Genomic DNA, 23,328 nt, shown 5'->3' on the forward strand with positions numbered 1-23,328 from the left:
ATCTGTGGGCCCCCAGAACTGAAGTTGAGGCCCTCAACCTAGGAGATTAAACATATTGACCAGTGACTTTTCCCTTCAGTTCTAGCACTTATGGAGATTTGTAATCATCCATCCATCCACTATCCAACCCGCTATATCCTAACTACAGGTTCACAGGGTCTGCTGGAGCCAATCCCAGCCAACACAGGAAATAAACCCCAGGCAGGACACCAGCCCACCGCAGATTTGTAATCATGTACATTTACTAACTAATCGTATATTGAAGTTCTAAGATGAATAATAAAAACTTTGCTTTTTATTTTAAAGATTTTTGCAGCAACCAAGAAATTTCCAAAAAGTCTGTAGGAAAGTAAATGATACTATCAGGAGTCCAGGAAATAAGCCATTAATCCAACAGATGGCACATCACCAACATTTGTAACCAAATGTCAGCAAATTTCAATTAAATCAGTCAAAGCTTTTTTGAGATTTGTGGCATTAGTTTTTTTGTTGTGGGGTTACTCCTAAATACTGATAAATTGAAATGGCCTTTCTTAGCTCAAATTACAGCTTTTTAACTGAACAGAAAATAGTTTTTGTGTTGATGAGTAAGTGAGCAAGTCAACTTTGTATACAGTATGTATATATATGGATATATACTTTTTATATATATCTATTATAAAAGGAAATCTTGGGAATAATTTCAGGTCCCGCAAGACAAGTCTTTTTGCCAAGAGATTTTGACAAGTCCTGCACACCTCTCAAATATTTACAACCACGCCCACGATACAATCACTTTTCATTCAAGTGAATGCTATTGTGAGACAAAGTTCCTGCACTCTAAAACACAAAGAGTAGACGACAAAGTAGAACGACGTAAAGAAGTTCAAAAACGTTCACGCAATACACATGCAGAGCAGGTTAGAGATTAAGAAAGTACTAAAATTCGAAGTCTCAAAAAAAATATAGTAAAGACGCATTAGCACTAACAAATGGAAATTACTACTCGGTGAAATAACGGAACAGCGAAAAGAGATCGAATATATGGACATAGGTGATATGACAGTATGTAGTTATTGTTCGGCTTTGAGACTTGTAGATCGTCTAATTCGTGTTGCCATCAGGGAAAAATAGTGTTTCTTCCCAATGAAGAGGTGTATCCACAAGAATTAAAAGATTTGTTGTTTGCTGAAAGTGAAATCAACATATGTGAGCGGTAGAGACGCATGTATATATGTGTGTGTATAATGTGTGCGTGCATGTGTTAAGAACAAAGGCACATTCTTCCTTAATTAACTGTCTTCTCCACAGTTTTAAATTGCAAGTCAAACAATTCAGATGTGATTAAAGTGTTTTTTGCAGACTTTATTTTAAGGGTATTTGCAAACATTTTGGTCACACCGTGTAGAAATTACAGCACTTCTTCTACATGGTCTCCCATTTCTGGGAACCATAATGTTTGGGACGTAGCAATGATAGATACAGTATATTAAAGCAGTCATGTTTAGCATGTTGTCTCATATCCCTTGCATGCAATGACTGCTTGTAGTCTGATTCAAAGACATCACCAAGTGCTGAGTATCTTCTCTGGTGTTGCTCTGTCAAGTCTGTAATGCAGCTATCTTCAGCTCCAGCTTGTTTCAGGGGCTTCTCCCCTTAGGTTTTCTCTTACAACATATGGAAGGCATACTCAATTGGATTAAAATCATGTGACTGGCTTGGTCATTCCAGAATTTTCCATTTATAGCTTTGAAAAGCTCATGTATTGCATTGCGTTATTGTGGGATAAAGTGCTGTCCAATAAGTTTGGAGGTATTTACTGGAGGTTGATGTCTGCTTGTGTTAACCTGGTTTCTCGGAGATCAACATCCTTGTTTCTCCAACCAGAATAAGAGCATATGTGTCATTTTTGAAACTGGATATCTGTGACAAAAACAGATTATTAAAACACATGTAAATGCAATCAATGATAGTTGCATGGAAAGTTTTTCCTTTTGATAAACAGCACTGAGTTCATATTGATGGCCTGCTTCCAAAGCATCCATCCCAAGGAGCAAGTTTTTGAAGGAGCACTTGATGGAAAATTCCATTCCCAAATGTGTACACTGCTACTATGAAAGATTATATCCAGTCATCCATATTGATCATATTTTCTTTTGGCTTTCATGTATTGCTGCACAGCCACAACATTACATCACCAACACTAGCCTTCATTGTGGACACTCTGACAATGTATTCATAGACTTCTTTCTTAGCTTCCTGGCCATCTCTCAGTATGATTCACTAGAAAGATGAGGCAATATTTATTTCCCATTTTACATAACCAGTGTTGACGTTGCTTCTAAGCACTTTGAGCATGGAAAAGGTGCTATATAAATAAAATGTATTAGTATTATTATTAGAGTCAGACTTTTTGACAACCTGCTCATTTTCTTTGAGCACTACCATATTCAATTCTGTTGGTCCACCTTTAAGTGCAAAGCTTTAGGGTCATGTCCCATTCCTGATATTTCACTATTAAACATTATACATTACTGTTGATGTGTCCGGCGCCCTTTGTGAGGCCATGCTTATACGAGTTACGTGCAAAAAGCAAGTGAACTTATGGTCAAAGGTCCAATTTTCCCTTCTAGTCACAGTCACTAAAGTTATAGTAATAATAACCATAATAATTGTTTGTGCTTCGTCTGTAAAAAAAGTATTTAAGCAATATGACTATATTTTATTCTTGAAAGTGTTTATCAGATATATCAGAAAAATATACAATAATAATAATAATGATGATAAAGTGGCTGCTCATCACAGTTCCTATGTTAGTAAAATTTTCCAAAACAGTTTTTGCAATACAGCGTAATAGCTGGAATTTTTCTGGAATTTCATTTTCTTTTACATTATCCAGTGTTTATGTCTTATCTTTAAGAGCTCTTTAGACATTTACATCTCAAATCACATACCACAGTCGGTGCTTTCCTTTTCAAGGTCAAATCACAGCTGCATAGTTCATGCAAGGAGCTTGGAAGTTGGAAAAAGTAAAATAAAAAAATAAAGGTTAGTTGACAGATTAGATTATCATGTAATAATTATCCCTTTGATTCTAGGATTAGATACCATATGAATGAATCAATTTCATTAGGAATGTCCTGCGCAACGCCATATTGTTTTGAAATTATGATAACAGGTTATGTTGAATTAGTGTGCTGATAACTTTGATAGTCAGAACAGAATTCAGTAATCTGTCATCACCTTTAATTATTACAGCACCACAATCACCTGCTGAAGCTTGTAGAATGAATGGCAAAAGCTGATAAGTATGGTTTTGACTTTACACAGGAAAAAACTGCTTTAAAAAAGTATAATGAAATTACAGGAAAAATACAAGAAGAATATTTTGTGTGCATTTAAACACTGTTTGGAAAATCAATGACATTTGTACGTTTCTATTTTTCCTTTTAATAACTCTGCTCCAGTGACAGCTACAAATCTTTAGTCATTGCAGCCATGAATACTCCTTTGTCCAATAAATGAATTATTATTAAGTACCACAACTGAAAAGGCATCTGCATGCTTAGGACTAATCAGCAATTATTGCAGTGTACTAAGTCATTGCACAAATATGCATAATAAGTAAGTATTTTAAATAGTGTTCTTGTTTTTTAAATGTAGACATACTGTATAATTTCACTTCTTACTAGCCTGTGCTGGATAAGCAAAACCAGAAGTCAGATTCATGAGATATTCACTTACACCAGATGGAAGGAAGGAAGGAAATTTTAAGATAGAGAAGTACATTCAGTGGAATGAGGGTCTTGGGTTCATTTTTATATTTGGCTCTACAAACAGAACTGCAAGCATAATTTAATCTAAGAGGATAATCTGAGTGTTCACGGTTTTTTTTTTTAGTTTTTAAAGGGGAGATACCATACTTTACGGCACAATAATGAAACAGAGGTAAAAGTCAATTTTTGGAAACAGCTGTGCCCTCCTAGTTCTTAAAAACTTGACCCAGACTGCCAGGGATTATATTTATTATCAGACAGCTGGCAGGAGATGTGAAAATTAAGAATATGTCCAGTGATTTTTCATATAGTATGCTACAACTTTCATTTGTTCTGGTGATATTATTCTGCTTTATGTTCTCTGTATTTAAATTTTTTTGCTTTTTCTGAAAAATCTGCAGAGGACTGTAACATCTCCTTTTTTCTTATTGCGAATTTAATTCCTGCTTTAGGGATCTTCCTTACTGATGTTGTATATAATTCACAGACTCTGATACCACTTGGCATTTACCCTTGTAATTTCTGCCTCTTCTATCCTAAGATTTAATTTGAATAATTAAGCAAGTGGGCATAACGTTTAAAGGCGACAAGATTCAACATACTCTGACATACGCACCAACTCAGAATGCTGTAGTATGTCACTGGGTTAACAGCATTATTGAATGGATTAAGATCTTCAATGCCTCATTCAGTTTTTTAGGACAGCTGGAGTGTACTAAAGACATGGGCAGAACTCACCCGTAATGCTTAAAGAGATACCAGTAAAAAAACTGAAGGAAATAATTATTTTGTATAAAATTTTTATATATTTTCTATTGATATATATATATATATATATATATATATATATATATATATATATATATATATATATATATATATATAATTTATTTATATATTGTAAAATAAGTGCAAAAACATTGTCAAACATTTTGGGGGATCCCCCATATACTGTCACACAGAAAAAAAAGGAAATGACATCTTTGTAAAACTGAGTTCAAAATGTAACTGGCACAAAAGAAAATGAAGGCAGTATATACTGTATAAGTGGGTCTGCAGGAAGAGGCGTGATCTTGAGGGTTGGAACCGGAAGTGAAAGAAGAGTTAGAAGGCAGCACCAAACCCCGGTTCGGTGGGTAACTGCATCTATTTGAGCCTGTAAACTGTCTCCCAAGTGCATGTGTGTGACAATATATATACTGCATATAATCTCCATGACAAACTGCTCTACAAAGCACATCACTTGCTTGCAGTATTACGTGAAATGATACAGAATTAATATAGTAATAATTAATGTTCATGTTAATTAATACCATTGTATCGACAAGTACTTCCTAGCTCTCAGGCAGTAGAAAGCAACTGTGTTGCTAGATCTTTGTCTTTTTAATCCTTCTTTATTTTTATAAGGTGTGTTACTAATTTAATGTATGCATTCTCAATTACTTAAAGTTAAAATGTTGCATTACACAACTTCATCCATCCATTTTCCAACCCACTGAATCTGAACACAGGGTCACGGGGGTCTGCTGGAGCCAATCCCAGCCAACACAGGGCATAAGGCAGGAACCAATCCCTGGCAGGGTGCCAACCCACCGCAGGTCACACACAAACACACCAAGCACACACTAGGGCCAATTTAGAATCGCCAATCCACCTAACCTGCATGTCTTTGGACTGTGGGAGGAAACCCATGCAGACACGGGGAGAACATGCAAACTCCACGCAGGGAGGACCCAGGAAGCAAACCTGTGTCTCCTAACTGCAAGGCAGCAGCGCTACCACTGCACCACCGTGCAGCCCCCATTACACAAGTTTTCCAGAGATTTTCAGTCATGTAATTAATTTAGGTAATTTAGGAAGTCGGAGGCAGTCGCAGCGTAATCCTGTGACATACCCAGTGACTCCCTTAAATTGTCGACGACTCACCCCAGCAAAATAATGAGCTCTGTGTGCATGAGAGCTGACAACCAGTGTGCGCCAAGCCAGAAGCACAATGCATACAATGTAGCAGTAAGGAATAAGGAATGTGTGCATTTTGGACTTCGCGAACAGAAGAAAGACTTGTGCTTCTGACACAATGATAAGAAGGAAAAAAGAAAAAAATGGCCAAGATTGCAGCTGAACTTATCAAAATTGTAAACCCCTTTGCCCTGTCAGGTAGCATGTAATTGGTTGTCAGAGAAAGGGGGGCTAGCTTGTGATACTTTGGAAATTTGAAACTGTGCTGGTTGTGTTATCTGACATGGCCCTGTGACAAAATCAGCCAATGCACTTGTCAAGTTTTGACATTCCCTCCGACTAGATGTCGTGTAATGTGGCATTAGCTTGAACTGCCACTGCTCCAATGGTGAAAAGTGTCTCGAGTCCACAATTTAAAGAATAATAAGTATCTACTATAAAGCTTAATAAGAAATGCACAGTGTTGGTGTACATTATTAATAAAATGTAACAAATGTATTTAATATCTAATCTAACAAAACATGACTTAGCAGTACTTGTATTTGCAGCATGCTCTCAGCAAGCAGAACTTTTAAGAAGCAAAATCAATTTCTAAACAGAATCTTTACAGCAGTGCAAAACAGCTTTACAATAAGTGCATATAAAACTTTTTATCAAACATTTTACGTCATTCAGAAATAACAGTTGTTTAATGAGAGTCAGCTGTGGTGTAAAAGATCAAAAGAACAACTAATTTATTTCATTCTGAGGCACACAAGTGACAGTTTCATTTAGCTGTATAACTCACTTATGATATTCTATTCCTAAAGTGATGCAGACAGGGCTGTAAAGACTATTGTCAGTTCACTTCTGTAACATAAAGCACATGTGGGAGTTTTGTACTTTTGCTATGCAGTACAGAATGTGGGTGGCACGTTCTTTGAGAAACAGCAACATTCTTTCATACTTAATCGTAATTGACAGGAAAAAACATTAAAAGCACAGTCATAAACATTATTTCTCATCCCTAATGTAGGGGCTTGAAAAATGAAAACTGCTTCTGGTATCTTGTGGTGTATTGTATATTGGTTGCCTGTAGTGTTTTAAACATTATTAAATTCCTTTTCTGTTTTTAGTTGGACGTAAAAGAACTGATGACATCCACAAATAGTAATCAGAGTCCAGCTCACAGACGTTTGGAGTTGCTTGTTCCAATATCAGAGCGTTCTCCAGTGGACAAATCAAAAGGATTTTTTGCTGACGAATCAGAACCTCTTCTACGCTGTGACTCTACTTCAAGTAACAACTCTGCCCTGAGCAGAACAGGTTCATTTATTACCAAAGGTGAGGCACTTTTGCTTTTACATTTAAGGTCATGCTATTGAATGGGAATTTGCCTGAATTACCTGTCACAGCTATTTGGGAAACTTGTATTTGGCACAAGAATTATCATTATGTAAACTATGAAATTAAAAAAAAACATACTGAACCAGAATATTTCTCTCACTGAAATCAATATCATTCCCACAAGCCTTTTCTTGTATTTTGACATTGCATGTTAGGCCCATTGTTACATCTCTATTGATTACAGTGTGACTGGTTACATGTGTGTTTGTATGTGTTTTGAATGTGATTTACAGAGAACTGACACCCATTATCAGTAAGATCCATGACTTCTAAAGCTGCAAAAACTCATAAAATCTCACTTCTGTTTTTTTTTAAAACAGAAGCTACCCCCAGCTTCCTTGGCATGTCTTTAATAGTGAATACAGTTTTGCTGTAGGGTGGTGACCTTTAACTTTAGCTTCAAGATCTGCTTTTTTGGAAATAGGAAGTAAATTCTAGACAATAGTTGTGGTTACTAGCCAGTGGTAGTCACTGACTTGCTCAACTTAAGATGTAATACTTTGTTAAAGCTTCTTCAGCTCACATAAGATGTTAGTACGCTACATTATACAGAGTTCCAGTTTAATAATGCTCTCAACATCTGATTTGTGGTGGAGCAGAACTATGGAATCATGAGGAGAGCATAACTTAGTTATTTACTGTATTTATTTATAAATTATTTGCACCAAAAAGCAGATTCTTGCAAATAGCCTACTTTCCTCAAGAACAGAGATGCAACTACTCAAGGGCCAAGAGTCACATTGACCATCTGGGCAGCAGGTTTGCATGATTACAGGTAACATGGGTGACATGGGTGAACAAAGGAAAGTCATTGCTCTCAATTAGGGAACCAATGTGGCATGGTGGTTAAAAGGCTTAAGACCCTGAGATTGTGGATGAAGTCCTTCTACTGACACAGTGTGACCATGAGCATGTCACTTCACTTGCCTGTGCTCCAAATGGAAAAACAAAAGAAATGTAACCAATCGTATCACTTTAAGTCGCTGTGGATAAAAGTGTCAGTCAAATAATCTATACTAATAAAAGGCAAAGCCCTCACTCACTCACTCACTCACTCACTGACTCACTGACTCACTCACTGACTCATCACTAATTCTCCAACTTCCTGTGTAGGTAGAAGGCTGAAATTTGGCAGGCTCATTCCTTACAGCTTACTTACAAAAGTTGGGCAGGTTTCATTTCGAAATTCTACGCCTAATGGTCATAACTGGAAGGTATTTTTCTCCATTAACTGTAATGGAGTTGAGCTGGAATGACGTGGGGGAGGAGTTTCGTGACATCATCACGCCTCCCACGTAATCACGTGAACTGATTGTCAACGCAGTGCGTAGAAAACCAGGAAGACCTCCAAAAAGCGCTTAAGAAAACATGCATTATATAATTGAGAAGGCAGCGAAACAATAAGAAGTGAGCGAGTGACATATACTACCATATTCATGAGTGTTGCTGCCTCGTAAAGAAAGAAAGGTGTAAACCTAAACTTTAGATTAAGTTCATAGACAGGCTAACGCTGGCGTTTCACATGCCCACAGGTAATGCGGGATACAAGTTTAATGAGAGGACGCAGGATATAAACGAGAGTTTTGATCACTTTGTAACTAAGTTAAAATTGTAGGTGAAGGGGTGTGCTTATGCAAATTCCGAGACTGTGTTTGTGGGGGATTGACAGTTGAAGGCGGGTGGGGGAGTCACGTCATCATCTCCCCTCCCATTCATCTAATTTCGGTCTGAGCTGAGCTCAGCTAACGCCGTCTTCCGAAGCAACTTCGTCAGACTGCCACCAAATACTCACAGAAAAATCCACAAGTTAATACACACGCTGTCTCTCGAGTTTCTCCACACTGAATCCTCCAGGCACTACTTACAAAAGGTCACATTGACAATCGTGTTATTTTTAAAATCTTTCCTTTTCTTAGCACAAGCACAGCTGAGAAGCTTCGATGCATGTGCTCCATAACGCTTAAAAATAATGCATTTAATCACACTTTGCATTACAAGCAAAGGGAGCTTTTGTCAATGCATGATTTCCTGGTACACGATTACATTGATCAGCGCATCCCGATTCATTTTACCCTCGCACCACCTTAGTTTGAGAAGAAGTCTGAAAAATATGAGGTTAACACAGAAAAACATCACCAATTCAAGCTTTATGAATAATCGATTAAGCCATCAATAATTGTTTTGGTAAAGCCATCCTCCTTCCATTTTATAATTTTTCCGCCAATAGCCATGATTAAATGAACGGTAAATAAAGTAAGAGCAAAGCGAGGGTGACTTATTTAGGCAGGCATATATATGACAGCAACACTCATGACAATGTCAATCATGTTACGTTATTATTAAAATGTTTCCTTTTCTTTTCATTACTTCTTTAACACACTACTTCTCCGCTGCGGCGCGGGATTTTGCTATATATATAATATATGAATGACCTCCAAAGAGCTGAGACTTTTGATATCATGAGCGTGTCTGCAAAACTGTGGTCTCCTGCCCAGCAAAAGTCGAGCAGCCAGCGCGTGCATAGCTGTGCCGCCTTTGAGGCGCTGACTGCGCTTCTGCCTTAAGTCAAAGTGAGCACTTTTAATTTTTTTCATCCTCCCCCTGCGCTATAGCCCAGACAAGTGCAAACACGGGACCCCTTTTCTACACCACGGAAAAATAATATTAAGGCGATTCACACTTTCTTTTGCGTATCGATTATGAGGTCATCACCTCGGATTATGAAGACACGCACACGAGTGGAGGACTGACAGTGCCATCACAGCTGATTAATGGCAGGGGCGTCTCACCAGTCTACACAAGACCCACGCGACTGTCCCCAAAAGGCGATCATAGCGTCAGCGAACACATCTCTCTATACTATATAAAAGAAAAAGGCAACTTTCCTTTCTTTACACCTTTTATCCCAAACCAAAGCCTTTCTCTCTTAACAGTGCAGAGGACACAAAACTAATTTTCTTTAAATGCGGTAAGGCACATTACCAGAGGCATAAATTTGAGCGTTCACATAGAAAATGTAATTTCTATACCACAGCCGTCGTGTAGCGCCTTTCAAAAGGGATCTACTACCGAGAGATGATCCATATACATTTTAGCTGCTGTTAGTTACTTACCTGTTGTGTTACACAGTCTTTAAAATGTAGTTTACCCGCAACCACTCCAGTAGTGCTCAATGTACCTGTACTTCTTAAAACGTTAATGTTTTACTGTTTAATAACTTATAGACTATATTTTATTATTTTTCCCTTGCACTCAGTGACCAAAGCTATACACACACATATAGACACATACAAACATACACACAAGTATATATATGTGTATATATATGTATGTATGTGTATATATATATATATACACACACACCCCTATCTAGATTATATATATATATATATATATATATATACACACACACACACACACATACATACATACATACATACATACATACATACATACATACATACATACATACATACACACATAATATATATATTTGTGTGTGTGTATGTATGTATGTGTGTGTATATATGATGTAGATAGGTATGTATATATATATATGTGTATATGTAGATATGTATATATAGATACAGTATGTAGATATGAAGATATGTATGTGTATATATATTTGTATATATATATGTATGTATGTGTGTGTGTGTGTGTGTGTGTGTGTATATATATGACAGCAGCAATCAAGCTTTGAGAAAACAGTAAAAGGAGGCGTGTCAGGCGTCGTGGTACATTTTCTGATGCAGCTACCGAAAACAACTTTGTGATGCTGCCGCCAAATACACAAAGCAATTACTTTGACAATCATGTTACATTATTTTTAAAATGTTTCCTTTTCTTTTTCATAACTTCTTAAACACATGACATCGCTGAAGCGGGTATTTTGCTATATATATATATATATCACAGCGACACTCATAACAGTGACAAAACAATTACATTGACAATCATGTTACGTTATTTTCAAAATGTTTCCTTTTCTTTCTCTTTCCTTCTTTAACACACTACTTCTCTGCTGCCAAGCGCGAGTATATATATATATATATAGATAGATAGAGATATATATATATAGATAGATATGAGAACAACATATATATATATATAGATACTGTAGATAGATATATATATATATAGATAGATATGAGAACAACACTCATATCAATGACAAAACAATTACATTAACAATCATGTTACGTTATTTTTAAAATTTTTCCTTTTCTTTTTCGTACCTTCTTTAACACACTACTTCTCTGCTGCGAAGCGCGGGTATTCTGCTAGTCTATACTAATAAAAGGCAAAGCCCTCACTCACTCACTCACTCACTGACTCATCACTAATTCTCCAACTTCCCGTGTAGATAGAAGGCTGAAATTTGGCAGGCTTATTCCTTACAGCTTACTTACAAAAGTTAAGCAGGTTTCATTTCAAAATTCTACACGTAACGGTCATAACGGTCGACAACATCCGCCATGTTGAGCTTTCTTATTTATGGCCCCATCTTCACGAAATTTGGTAGGCGGCTTCCCTGCGCTAACCGAAACCGATGTACGTACTTATTTCAGTGGTATGATGCCACTGTCGGCCGCCATATTGAAGTTTCCAATGTCACTAATTCTCCAACTTCCCGTGTAGGTAGAAGGCTGTAATTTGGCAGGCTCATTCCTTACAGCTTACTTACAAAAGTTAAGCAGGTTTCATTTCGAAATTCTACGGGTAACGGTCATAACGGTCAACAGCGTCCGCCATGTTGAATTTTCGTATTCATGGCCCCATCTTCACGAAATTTGGTAGGCGGCTTCCCTGCGCTAACCGAAACCAATGTACATACTTATTTCGGTGGTATGACGTCACTGTCATCCGCCATATTGAACTTTCCAACGTCACTAATTCTTCAACTTCCCATGTAGGTAGAAGGCTGAAATTTGGTACTTATTTCGGTGGTATGATGCCACCGTCGGCCGTCATATTGAACTTTTCAACCGTCTTTGTTACTTATGGGCCCATCTTCAAGAAATTTGGTACGCGGATTCCCAACGCTAACTGAATCCTACTTACATACATATATGTCCATAGCCTGCAGCTCGGTCACCGTGTGAGGCGGCGTTGGGATGGGGGACCCTCCCACGTTGTTGGCTGCCTGCCTATATAAGGCCGTCCGTCATTCCAGTCTCTACATTCCCTTCCTTGCTTCGCCACGGAATTTACGTCTCCCTGCTGATAACTACAGCCTTTTTATTTAATCCACGGCTTCTCCGCTGTTTTATTGTTCATTTATTACGATTATAGTTATTGTGTAGGTATTTTAGACATACAAAGTACTTTACATGGGTACATGTCTATCGAGGTGATCACCATCGATCAAAGAACTGTCACTTACTGAGTGGTTTCCATGCCCGGAGATGGCACCTACCTTTTCCATTCTCTTTGTTACATATTGCACGGCCATATCAGGCTCACTCTTGATATCCGGAGGAACATTGTGTCTTATGTATTGAATGACTGGGACAGGTTCAAGGTGTGGGCTGATGACAGTACAGGAGATAATTATACTACACAGGAGCACTAGAAGAGTGAAATGCTTAAGCTCTTCACCTATGCATCTGCTTGTGAGTTGATGGCTGCCGTTGAATTGTTTGGTTGTCGCTTTCAAGTGTACCGCAATGGCCAAATATTTTACACCTTTGGACAACCGCCAATGCCTCTTAAACATCTTAGATTCACAGGTGCCGAATTTAGTAGTGGACACTTTGATGTTTATGAATGTTTAAACTCTCAAAAGCTGGATGTGAAGTTATCGATGAAACTGGTTGTATACTTACAACGCTTGACAGATGCTGAATGTCTCTTCAACACAAGTCCTATAAATACTGTCGTAATTGAAACAAACCATGAAACTCATTAAACAGATTATGACAGCAGCAATCCAAGATGTGAGATCTGAAACAAGATTACTGTTCACATGGCCAACTGTACGTTGCATGCTCAAGAGTAAGCTCAGCGCACAGCTTGGTCATATTACAACCGGAGGGCCGAACTCACAATGTGGTATACAAAGAGATCCTTAACAAATAATTATTGGCATATTTTCCCTCAGTTTAAAAAGGTTTAATTTTCTTTTTAATAAAAATTTTAAGGTAGTACTTTGCCGCTGCGACACGCGGGTATTTTGCTAGTAACTAATAATAATGACCAAACTGTGGTGCTTTGGCTACAAGGTACACTTATCTTATGGCATTCCTATTAAAAGAAAAACATAGTGCATACCATGGTGGCTGTGCTGCTTCATGCATACCTAACAGATAATTGCTTGATAATATGTAGCTTCTGTGTAAGCACATAGCAAATAGTGAACTTTAGAAGTATATATTGTGACAGTTAAAAAGCTTTTTCATACCTGGACAACAGAACTATCAGGTTGTGTTTACATTAACATCTTAGTCTTATATTAGTCTCATTTAAGATTTTATTATCTTCTTTTATTCTTCATACACATGGAATGTTTTTTTTCTTAGTACCGGGGTTAATACCTCAGAACCCCAGTTTAACAGTGATTTCAAATTATTTCATAATAATTTGACTATGAGTAATTTACTTGCTGCATTTCAAAAACAATGACTTTTTTTTAACAAGTATGCTATATCTATCATAAAAACTAAAAAAGAAAAAATTAAATTTTAAATTCTGAATTTCTAATGCAGTATTTACATTAAAAAGTTGTTCCCTGCTTAAATGGAGCGTGTACTATACCTTATCTATGCAGAATACAGTACATTCAGTTGGCAACACAAGATACATATTTTCATTAGTGTTAATAACGAATCTATCATAAAAACTAAAAAAGAAAAAAATAAATTTTAAATTCTGAAATTCTAATGCAGTATTTACATTAAAAAATTTTAAGTTGTTCCCTGCTTAAATGGAGGGTGTACTATACCTTATCTATGCAGAATACAGTACATTCAGTTGGCAACACAAGATACATATTTTCATTAGTGTTAATAACAAAAATTAATAATCAAAATTAAAATAATATTAAGGCAACAGTTGTCCTTTAGGTACATCATACACCCTGCTCCATTTTACCCTTTTTCTACTCCTTCCCCTTCTGAGGGGTGTGTGTTCTGGCTCTGCCACTGATTTCTTATTTGCCATTCTTTCTTGTTTACTTCTCCCTTAGTAGCACTCTCTCAGTGTGGGCTAGGTGATTTGATTTCTGAATATTCCTAAAATCATTTACTGTTGCATCCCTATCTAATGCATTCCTTTTAAGAGTTGTTAATAAAAATTTAACCACAAAATAGTATCAAAAGATTTTATGAAGAAGAAAACTAGAGAAGGTTAAAATGAACACCGCAGTGCCAAATAGCAAGAGAGAGATATTCCATAATGATTACTGTTCACCAAGTCATAATATACAGAAAAAAACAAGTTGAAGATTTAATGCACTATTCTACAATCTCTACAAGGCACAGTGTAAATGTGAGGTATGTCCAAAAAAAAATCAATCTTTTCAAAGTATTCTCTTCCTCTATTTATACACTTCTTCCAATGGGTTTTCCATTTCTGGCATGTGTCATGGATCTCGTTTTGTGGAATGGCGCGTATCATATGAAATCAGCAACTTATTAGGGTGAATTTCAACTTTCGTTACAAAAAAAAAGTCCACAAGGGATGTACACCCACGTTTCTCCACCTGTTAGGACATGCTCCAGAGTTTTTAATCAGCATTTGACGAACTAACAACTCCTGACTGGCTGTGAGATGGTTCACTTTTTGCTCATCTCTCAAGAGACACAGCACACATTTTGCAGCAACACAACACATCTGCAGTTTTTTCGCCCAAATTGTGTGACACAAACTTCAGCAACTTCAATAACAGTTAGACAATGGTTTTCAGGAATTAGAAGTGGCACTTTTTAAAAGTTGGTTTTTTTTTGACAAACTGCATTTTATCCACAACAACTAAATTTGTCATCACAAGGCACTTATAAGAACAAGCAAGAATTAAAATATGATATGTATTCACAAATTGATAAATACTGTTATGTTTATTACCCAAAATTGGTAAAGAAGCCATCAAAAAATCCTTGTCACTATAATTACATTAAACATATTGAAAAGATAAAGTAAAAATGTAATAATTAAAAAAAAATAAAATCCATGAATTCATTAAATGACAAATTAAAAGAGCAGAAATGTAAATATAGGGTAGGAAATGAAGGAATGAGATAAATAATTACAACAAATGCAAAATGATAATGCAAAAATGACACAAAATAGACAAAGCCAAAAGTAAGTGGTCTAAAGAACACTACACTTGCAAACATGAAAGAGAACAAATGTGGCAGAAAATGCAGTTACTGGAAAATAACTAATGCCACTGCAGAGATGTAGTGGCTGGCTGAGATATTTGTAGTCTTCTGTTACGTAAACAGGGGCTCGTGCCTCCTATTAACATCATTGGCAAGAGACCAAAGTGAACTAAATAACAGAAGGAACGCAAAATACATAGCCAATAATTAAAAAACAATTAACAAAAAAGATTCCCAAATGGGACCATGACAGTTACAATACAGTAATCCCTCCTCGATCGCGGGGGTTGTATTCCAGAACCCCCCGCGATAGATGAAAATCCGCGAAGTAGAAACCATATGTTTGTATGGTTATTTTTATATATTTTAAGCCCTTATAAACTCTCCCACACTGTTTAACATTATTAGAGCCCTCTAGACATGAAATACAGTAACACCCTTTAGTCAAAAGTTTAAATTGTGCTCCATGACAAGACAGAGATGACACTTCTTTCTCACAATCAAAAGAATGCAAACATATCTTCCTCTTCAAAGAATGTGTGTCAGGAGCAGAGAATGTCAGAGAGAGAGAGAGAGAGAGAGAGAGTGCGAGAGAAAAGCAAACCAATCAAAAAATCAATATGTGCTTTTGGGCTTTTAAGTATGCCAAAGCTTTTTAGAGGATAGTCCGTATCCTCTAGGCAAACATCCTCTGTGCAAACAGCCCCTCTGCTCACACCCCCTCCGTCAGGCGCAGAGAATGTCAGAGAGAGTGAGAGAGACAGAGAAAAGCAAACAATCAAGCACCGCGAGGGAGGCATATCGTATATCATTGAGGAGTTTTATTTAATACGTAATACATGCTCTGATTGGGTAGCTTCTAAGCCATCCGCCAATAGCGTCCCTTGTATGAAATCAACTGGGCAAACAAACTGAGGAAGCATGTACCATAAATTAAAAGACCCATTGTCCGCAGGAATCCGCTAACCAGCGAAAAATTCGTGATATATATTTAGATATGCTTACATTTAAAATCCGCGATGGAGTGAAGCCGTGTAAGTCGAAGTGCAATATAGCGAGGGATCACTGTAATATTAACACAGAAAATGCAGTGTAACACTGACAGGTTTTAAGAGGAACTTAGCAGTGAAACTAACTTGTAAAACCTGTAACCTGTAAACGTACAGAATATACAACTGAAAGCTAGCAGATTTAAGTTTGCAGATCTGAAAAAAATGAAAATTGCAAAATATTCCTTTAGTGTTACTTGACTGCTGTTATTTTTTTAACTTTCAACCTGACATTTAATTAGACTTATAGTCATAAAACTCATAGTAAGATGAACACTCAAAATTGTATGCTAATCCAAAGTAAGTGAATTAAAATCAAGATCAGGAGCACACAAAGGACAACACCAAAAACAAACGGCTATAAATTTTTTGTAAACCACAGTGTGTCATTCCTCACCCTCATTCAGTCTCTTAATAGTTTATTATGTTTAAAAGGAGCAGGAGATAAGACATAATCAGAAACCATGTAAAGAGACAAATCTAAAACAGCCTGAATTGGAATCACCAAAACCAAATCACTAAATAAAACTCAGCTGCATTGGCCATGGTACATGCCACATACTGACAGTCATCCCTGCCTAGCAACACAATAACAACTGTTATATAATGGCAAACACAATAATTAGTCATGGTAAGACATAAACTAGTTGTACTTTTAACAAGAACACTCTGAGAAGTGAAATGAAATGTTCCAGTGGTTAAATTAAGAAAAGAACAAGATCATAACAGATTTGGAATACATTCTTGAACTCTAAATGCTCTTTCCAAAAATAAACCTCTCTTCCTTTTAAGTTCTTTGTCTTTTTTAAACGTACTTATAGTTTTTAAACAACTATAACATATTTAATTTTTTTTTAACACTCTGGCGTTGCTCTGTGTTTTTCATCCTCATATACACAAAAAGGCCCTCATGGCATCATTCGCTATTATTTTTTCTTGCATTCAAATGCTTATTGAAATACATGTAGCAGATTTTATTTTCTTTGCCAAAGGTTTATAGTGTACTTTATATATGTACTGTGGCAGTAGGGGGCGCTAGTGCTCCCTTGAACCCTCAGGTATAACTACAAACACCAGGTAAAAGTCCAAGACCTTTTATTGTTTTCTTCAGTGCACCAAGCACCTCCCACACTACTCATATATTTAAGTCACTACAAACAACACTATAAACTACTCCTCCTCGCCCAGACACTTTGCTCCTCTCCCACCCAGCACAGCTCAGTGTCTGGACTGAGGCACCGTCCTTTTATAGCCCCTGACCCGGAGGTGTTTCTGTCCCATCAATCCATAGTTCCTAATTCCTTCCGGGTCAGGGCAATCAGTCCTTTTATTCAACCCTGGAGCACGACATTTCTTCCCGTCACGTGACCATGATGTACTCCCGGGTCATACGGCCTCACAGGGCCCATAAGCCCCCCCACAGCGACTCCTGGTGGTCCCCAAGGTATCCAGCAGGGCTGTGTATAAATGCTACAAAGTCCATAAGGCCCTGCTGTCGGGAGAGCTCCTCCTGGCGGCCTGGGGGTGCTGACCGGCATGGGAAGCCGGCAGTCCTCCACAGTACATAATATCAATTTCCACAAAACTGAAAACATTTAGGGTATTTATTGAAATACCTTTGGCTTTATATAGTACTAGCCACAGTATCTGTCAAAGAAAGGTAATAGAATAATTAAAAAAAATTTGCTATCCCTTAACCTATGTGTACATTCAGCACCTTTTCTCTGTGTTTGCACGTTCCCATAAACCTTGCTTCTCAGACCCTGTCATTATTCTCCTCCTAAAGGCAATTTTCAGTGTGCCTCCTATGCCTTTACTCTTGTGTGTCTCTTTCGTCGCATCACCAGAGCCACACTGACCAATCAGAATTCTTAGAGGGACTGGACACACAGACCTTAGTGTTTTATCATATAGTATATATCTATACTAATAAAAGGCAAAGCCCTCACTCACTCACTCACTAACTCACTCACTCACTCACTGACTCATTCATCACTAATTCTCCAACTTCCCGTGTAGGTAGAAGGCTGAAATTTGGCAGGCTCATTCCTTACTGCTTACTTTCAAAAGTTGGGTAGGTTTCATTTCGAAATTCTACGCATAATGGTCATAACTGGAACGTACTTTCGTCCATATATACTGTAATAGAATGCAGCTCGATAGCTGTGGGAGGCGGAGTTTCGTATTAAAATATTTTACCAATCACATTTCAGCCGTCATTTGTTACCATGCAGAGAGGCTTTCAGAATCTGTTGTGGAGGCACTCTAACACAGAATACATGTCGATTAACCTGTTGCTTCAACCAATCAGATTTTTAGCAGGCGTACGGCAACGTCACCGTATTCAGACCCATTGATTGGATAGAAGCCGATATGAGGAAGTCTACAACGCCATTGAACACACCACAAACGCTCCGAGTGAAAGATCGTCGCGTGCACTACGGCCAACTCCATGGCAGGATTCTGGACAATATTATTTGCCAGACACAGACCAGATTTCAAGACCATGAAAACCTGATGTTTGTCACGCTCCTCAAGCCCGAAAAGTTTCGGGAATACAAGAAAAATTTCACGCATGCAGCCTTCTACACTTTAACACAACAGCCACGGAGCACTTTTTGATCTGTCTCAGCTAAAAACAGAACTGACTGTAATGTATGCTATAGATGATTTTGCAGGAGAATCTCCCACTGATCTCCTTGACTTCCTTCATCAGAAAAATCTGAGAGCATGGGGTGGCTGTTCACATTAGTATATGTGGCGGTGAGCATTCCTGTGTACTCTGCTTCTGTCGAGCGGATATTTTCAGCCTTAAATCGAGTTCAAACTTATGTCAGAAATACCATAGGGCGGGTTCGCCTTTCAGCATTACCTTCGATGGCAATAGAAAGTGAGGTTTTGATGGAACTGAAGCGCTCGGATAATCTGTACGACAGAGTAATTGAACTGTTTTTGAGGAAAGAGAAGGACGATGGATTTTGTTTACAAATAATCCGAATTTTTGGTGAGTAAAATGTTGCGATTTTCCTAAATGATATTGCACATTTATGAGTTATTATTGATGTTTTTTATGTGTGTCACGGCTGTGGCTGCAGTAGAAAGGAACTTGTTCATCCCTGGTTTGTCTATAAAATAAAGGCATTTATTGTGGCTACAGGAGTATATATATATATATACACCCCGATCTACATACTGTCAAATAAACAAAACACACGCCGTTGCGCAACACGAGAGGCTTCGCCTCTAGTGCTGACGTCCGAGGTTTGATTCATGAGAGGGGGTGCAATGAGTGTGTATGCCTGATGAGCCCAGAATTAGGGCAAAACATGTGCAGCGTATTGATTGCATTATTTGACAGTAAAACTATTTCAGTATATTCAATATATATAAATCAGCGCTTCCCGATTCATTTTACCCTCGCACCCCCTTGGTTTGAGAAGAAGTATGAAAAAATATGAGATTAACGCAGAAAAAATGATCACCAATTGAAGCTTTATGAATAATGGATACTTTATTCGCCATCAATAATTATTTTGGTAAAGCCATACTCAGTGTAATCCTCCTTCCATGTTCTGATTTTTTCTTGACTAGCCATGATTAAATGAACGGTAAAAAAGTTAGAGCTAAGCGAGGGTGACTTATCCAGGCAGGCAGGCGACAGCTCAACAGCTCGAATTTGGATATAAGTAGGTTCTATTTAGTCGACAGAAATATCTTTGGTAGGAATGTAAGTTGAATTTACTCTTTAAATTTCTATGGTGAAGAAAAATTTATGCAATGCTGACTAAATTTAACTTTCATTCCTACCAAACATATTTCTGTCGACTAAATAAAAATTACTTATATTTAAAATTTAAATAGAACTTGAACAGATACGATACTTCATAATACCCACGCAGCACTACAGTAAGTGCACATAAGAGCAGGAGTCATCCGTTTTAACAAGCAGCGTATTGCACTGATACGAAATAGCCTGCCCATTTAATTATTTAGGAATGGATAGATAAATTAAGATTTTGTACAAATAATGTTTTTCATTTTTCTTCCTCGATGGATTCTGGCACCCCCAGCAACAGCTGCTCGCACCACAAAGGAGATATAGATATATAGATATAGATATAGATATAGATAGATAGATAATAGATATATAGATAACAGTGACAAAAAATTACATTCATTACATTGAAAATCATGTTACGTTATTTTCAAAATGTTTTCCTTTTCATTACTTCTTTAACACACTACTTCGCTGCAAAGCGCGGGTATTTTGCTATATATATATATATGTATGTATATGTGTGTATGTGTGTGTGTGTGTGTATATATATATGTATATGTTTGTATATATATATGTATGTATATATGTGTGTATATATATATATATATATATATATATATATATATATATATATATATATATATATATATATATATGTGTGTGTGTGTGTTTGTATGTGAGTGTGTGTGTATATTGTGAAATATAGCGACCCGGACACACACAGGCGGACACAGTTTCACTCATCACCCACGTTTATTTACAGTTATATTTACAAATAGTCAAGTGCACCGCCACCAAACCCCCCCCCAAGTCTAGGCTCTCAACAGCCACTGTCTTCCCAAGTCCAGGCTCTCACTAGCCACTTTCTTGTCCCACAACACACTCGGGCCTCTCCTCTCCTCGCCTCCTCTGCCACAACCTCGTCCTCCTCCTCCCCCGACTCCAGCCTTGATTGCAGGGTGGCGGCTCCTTAAGTAGGTGGCTGATTGGTGACCACACCCAGCCACCTGCCACAATATATATGACAGCAACACTCATATCAGTGACAAAACAATTACATTAACAATCATGTTACATTATTTTTAAAATGTTTCCTTTTCTTTTTCATAACTTCTTTAACACACTACTTCTCTGCTGCGAAGCGCGGGTATTCTGCTAGTTTATTATAATTTAGAATGTTGAAGATTTGAACAAATAAGCCAAAATATCTTTGTTTTCTGTAAATATGTCATCCTGTGTTACTTTGCATTGTTCTGGACCATTTTTTACCTTTAAACTCGGAAGAGCTTTTACAGCTAGACAAGTCTGTTCCAAAACTCATTTCTGTCTTTACTCATGTCTTTTAATTAACAGAAAAGAAAGATACCGTACTGCGTCAGGTGCGACTGGATCATTGTGACCTCCAGCCAATCTTTGATGATATGCTGCACATCCTAAACCCAGAAGAGCTTCATGTAATCGAGGAAATCCCTCAGGCTGAAGATAAGCTGGATAAACTCTTTGAAATTGCTGGAGTAAAAAGTCAAGATGCAAGCCAAAAACTCATAGACTCGGTGTACAGTCACTTACCTGACTTGCTGTGAACCGGCTGCTACTTTGGCAAAGATGGGCTCATTATGAAAGGAAAGGTGGACATCACTGGCAGAATTGCTTCCTTCAAGCTACAACAGGTTGGACAGACAGAAGTCAGTCTTTTGTTCTGTTTTCTGAGATACTGTCCTCATTCATGCCATAACCGTAAAATGAGGTACATTTTGGAAGCTAATCAATTTATTTCACGTTTTAAATTTAGATACTGAATCATTTAATGCTTTTTATGCAATATCATTTTATAATGCATTTTATAATATGTCATTCTCCAAAATCTACCCTGAATGCCTGCCTACAAGTATGTTACTTACAGATTTATTATATATTGTTGGTTATGTGCGTGATTTTTTAATTTGCAAAATTCATTTTTAGGGATTTAAAAATAATTTATTGTGAACCTTATTCAGTATTCAGAAATTATTTTATGAGAAGTTATCTAGTTTGACTTGTCTGCATTAAAATATACTGTCAAAGCTACCATGTATGATTCAGACTATAGTAACACGTTTGTGTTTAGCTAAATACAGGGCATTATTTCACAGGGCTTATGTCACTTCAGAAAGATCTCTATAAACGTTTCTCTCCGCAGTAGGAAGCCACGTGCAATGATTGCTTACCAGGGAGGCGAGGGTGTTGTGTGTTAGCCATGACACTTACTGCATCGATGATGGACTTACTAGTGCTGGAATCATGGTACTGAGGACTGCTTTCTATTTATCCTTCTTGGATTAAACAGCATGACTAAATGCAGAAATTAATTACAAAATGGACTATTCAAGAAATTGGATCATCTGCCTTTAAGCTAATATCAATTTGCTGAAACAATAGTTGTTTGTTACTAAGATGTTTGCACCTTATATACCGGTGGGTGTTTTATTACTCATCTCTTGTAACCAATATCGGAAGTAATAATCTCATGTTACAATGATTAAAATTTAAATCTTTTTCATAAATATCTGCCCAAATACTAACGATATTCTTTTTGCATTTGTGAATTTCTATACTGTACTTGTTATACAAAAAAGTCTATCTTTTAGTAACTATACTCAGGATATTTAGCAACTTTACCATGTGTGCAAGTGAATGGAATGGAAGATACAATAACAAATGATATGCACAGAATACTGTACTGCTAATTACAGTTCCGCCAACACGCTAAAGTGAAAGAGGATTACAAAAAGCAGAGGGTGGATAGGCAATTTGACAGTAGTGTATAACATACTGAAGGCCCAAATAGTTTTTTCTTGTGGTGTTTTAAGTGGTAGTATTGCGTTAAATGACTGATGTCTGACGTTCACTAGTGAGTCAGTTCCTGTATATATACAGTGGTGTGAAAAACTATTTGCCCCCTTCCTGATATTCTTATTCTTTTGCATGTTTGTCACACAAAATGTTTCTGATCATCAAACACATTTAACCATTAGTCAAATATAACACAAGTAAACACAAAATGCAGTTTTTAAATGATGGTTTTTATTATTTAGGAGAAA

At 37.1% G+C, this 23,328-nt stretch overlaps 1 protein-coding gene across 1 annotated transcript in view; it reads left to right on the forward strand.

The window, feature by feature from the left end:
* Positions 1 to 22,814, forward strand: part of tnfrsf21 (tumor necrosis factor receptor superfamily, member 21) — an 80,142-nt gene extending 57,328 nt beyond the window's left edge. The window contains exons 5-6 of the mRNA XM_039748982.1: positions 6,830 to 7,037; positions 21,602 to 22,814. Coding sequence (XP_039604916.1) covers positions 6,830 to 7,037; positions 21,602 to 21,831 — 438 coding nt within the window. The 3' untranslated portion in view covers positions 21,832 to 22,814. The remainder of the gene's footprint in view (positions 1 to 6,829; positions 7,038 to 21,601) is intronic.
* The last annotated feature ends 514 nt before the right edge of the window (positions 22,815 to 23,328 follow it).

The sequence above is a fragment of the Polypterus senegalus genome, chromosome 3 (assembly GCF_016835505.1).
Source record: "Polypterus senegalus isolate Bchr_013 chromosome 3, ASM1683550v1, whole genome shotgun sequence".
Classification (NCBI taxonomy): Eukaryota; Metazoa; Chordata; class Cladistia; order Polypteriformes; family Polypteridae; genus Polypterus; species Polypterus senegalus.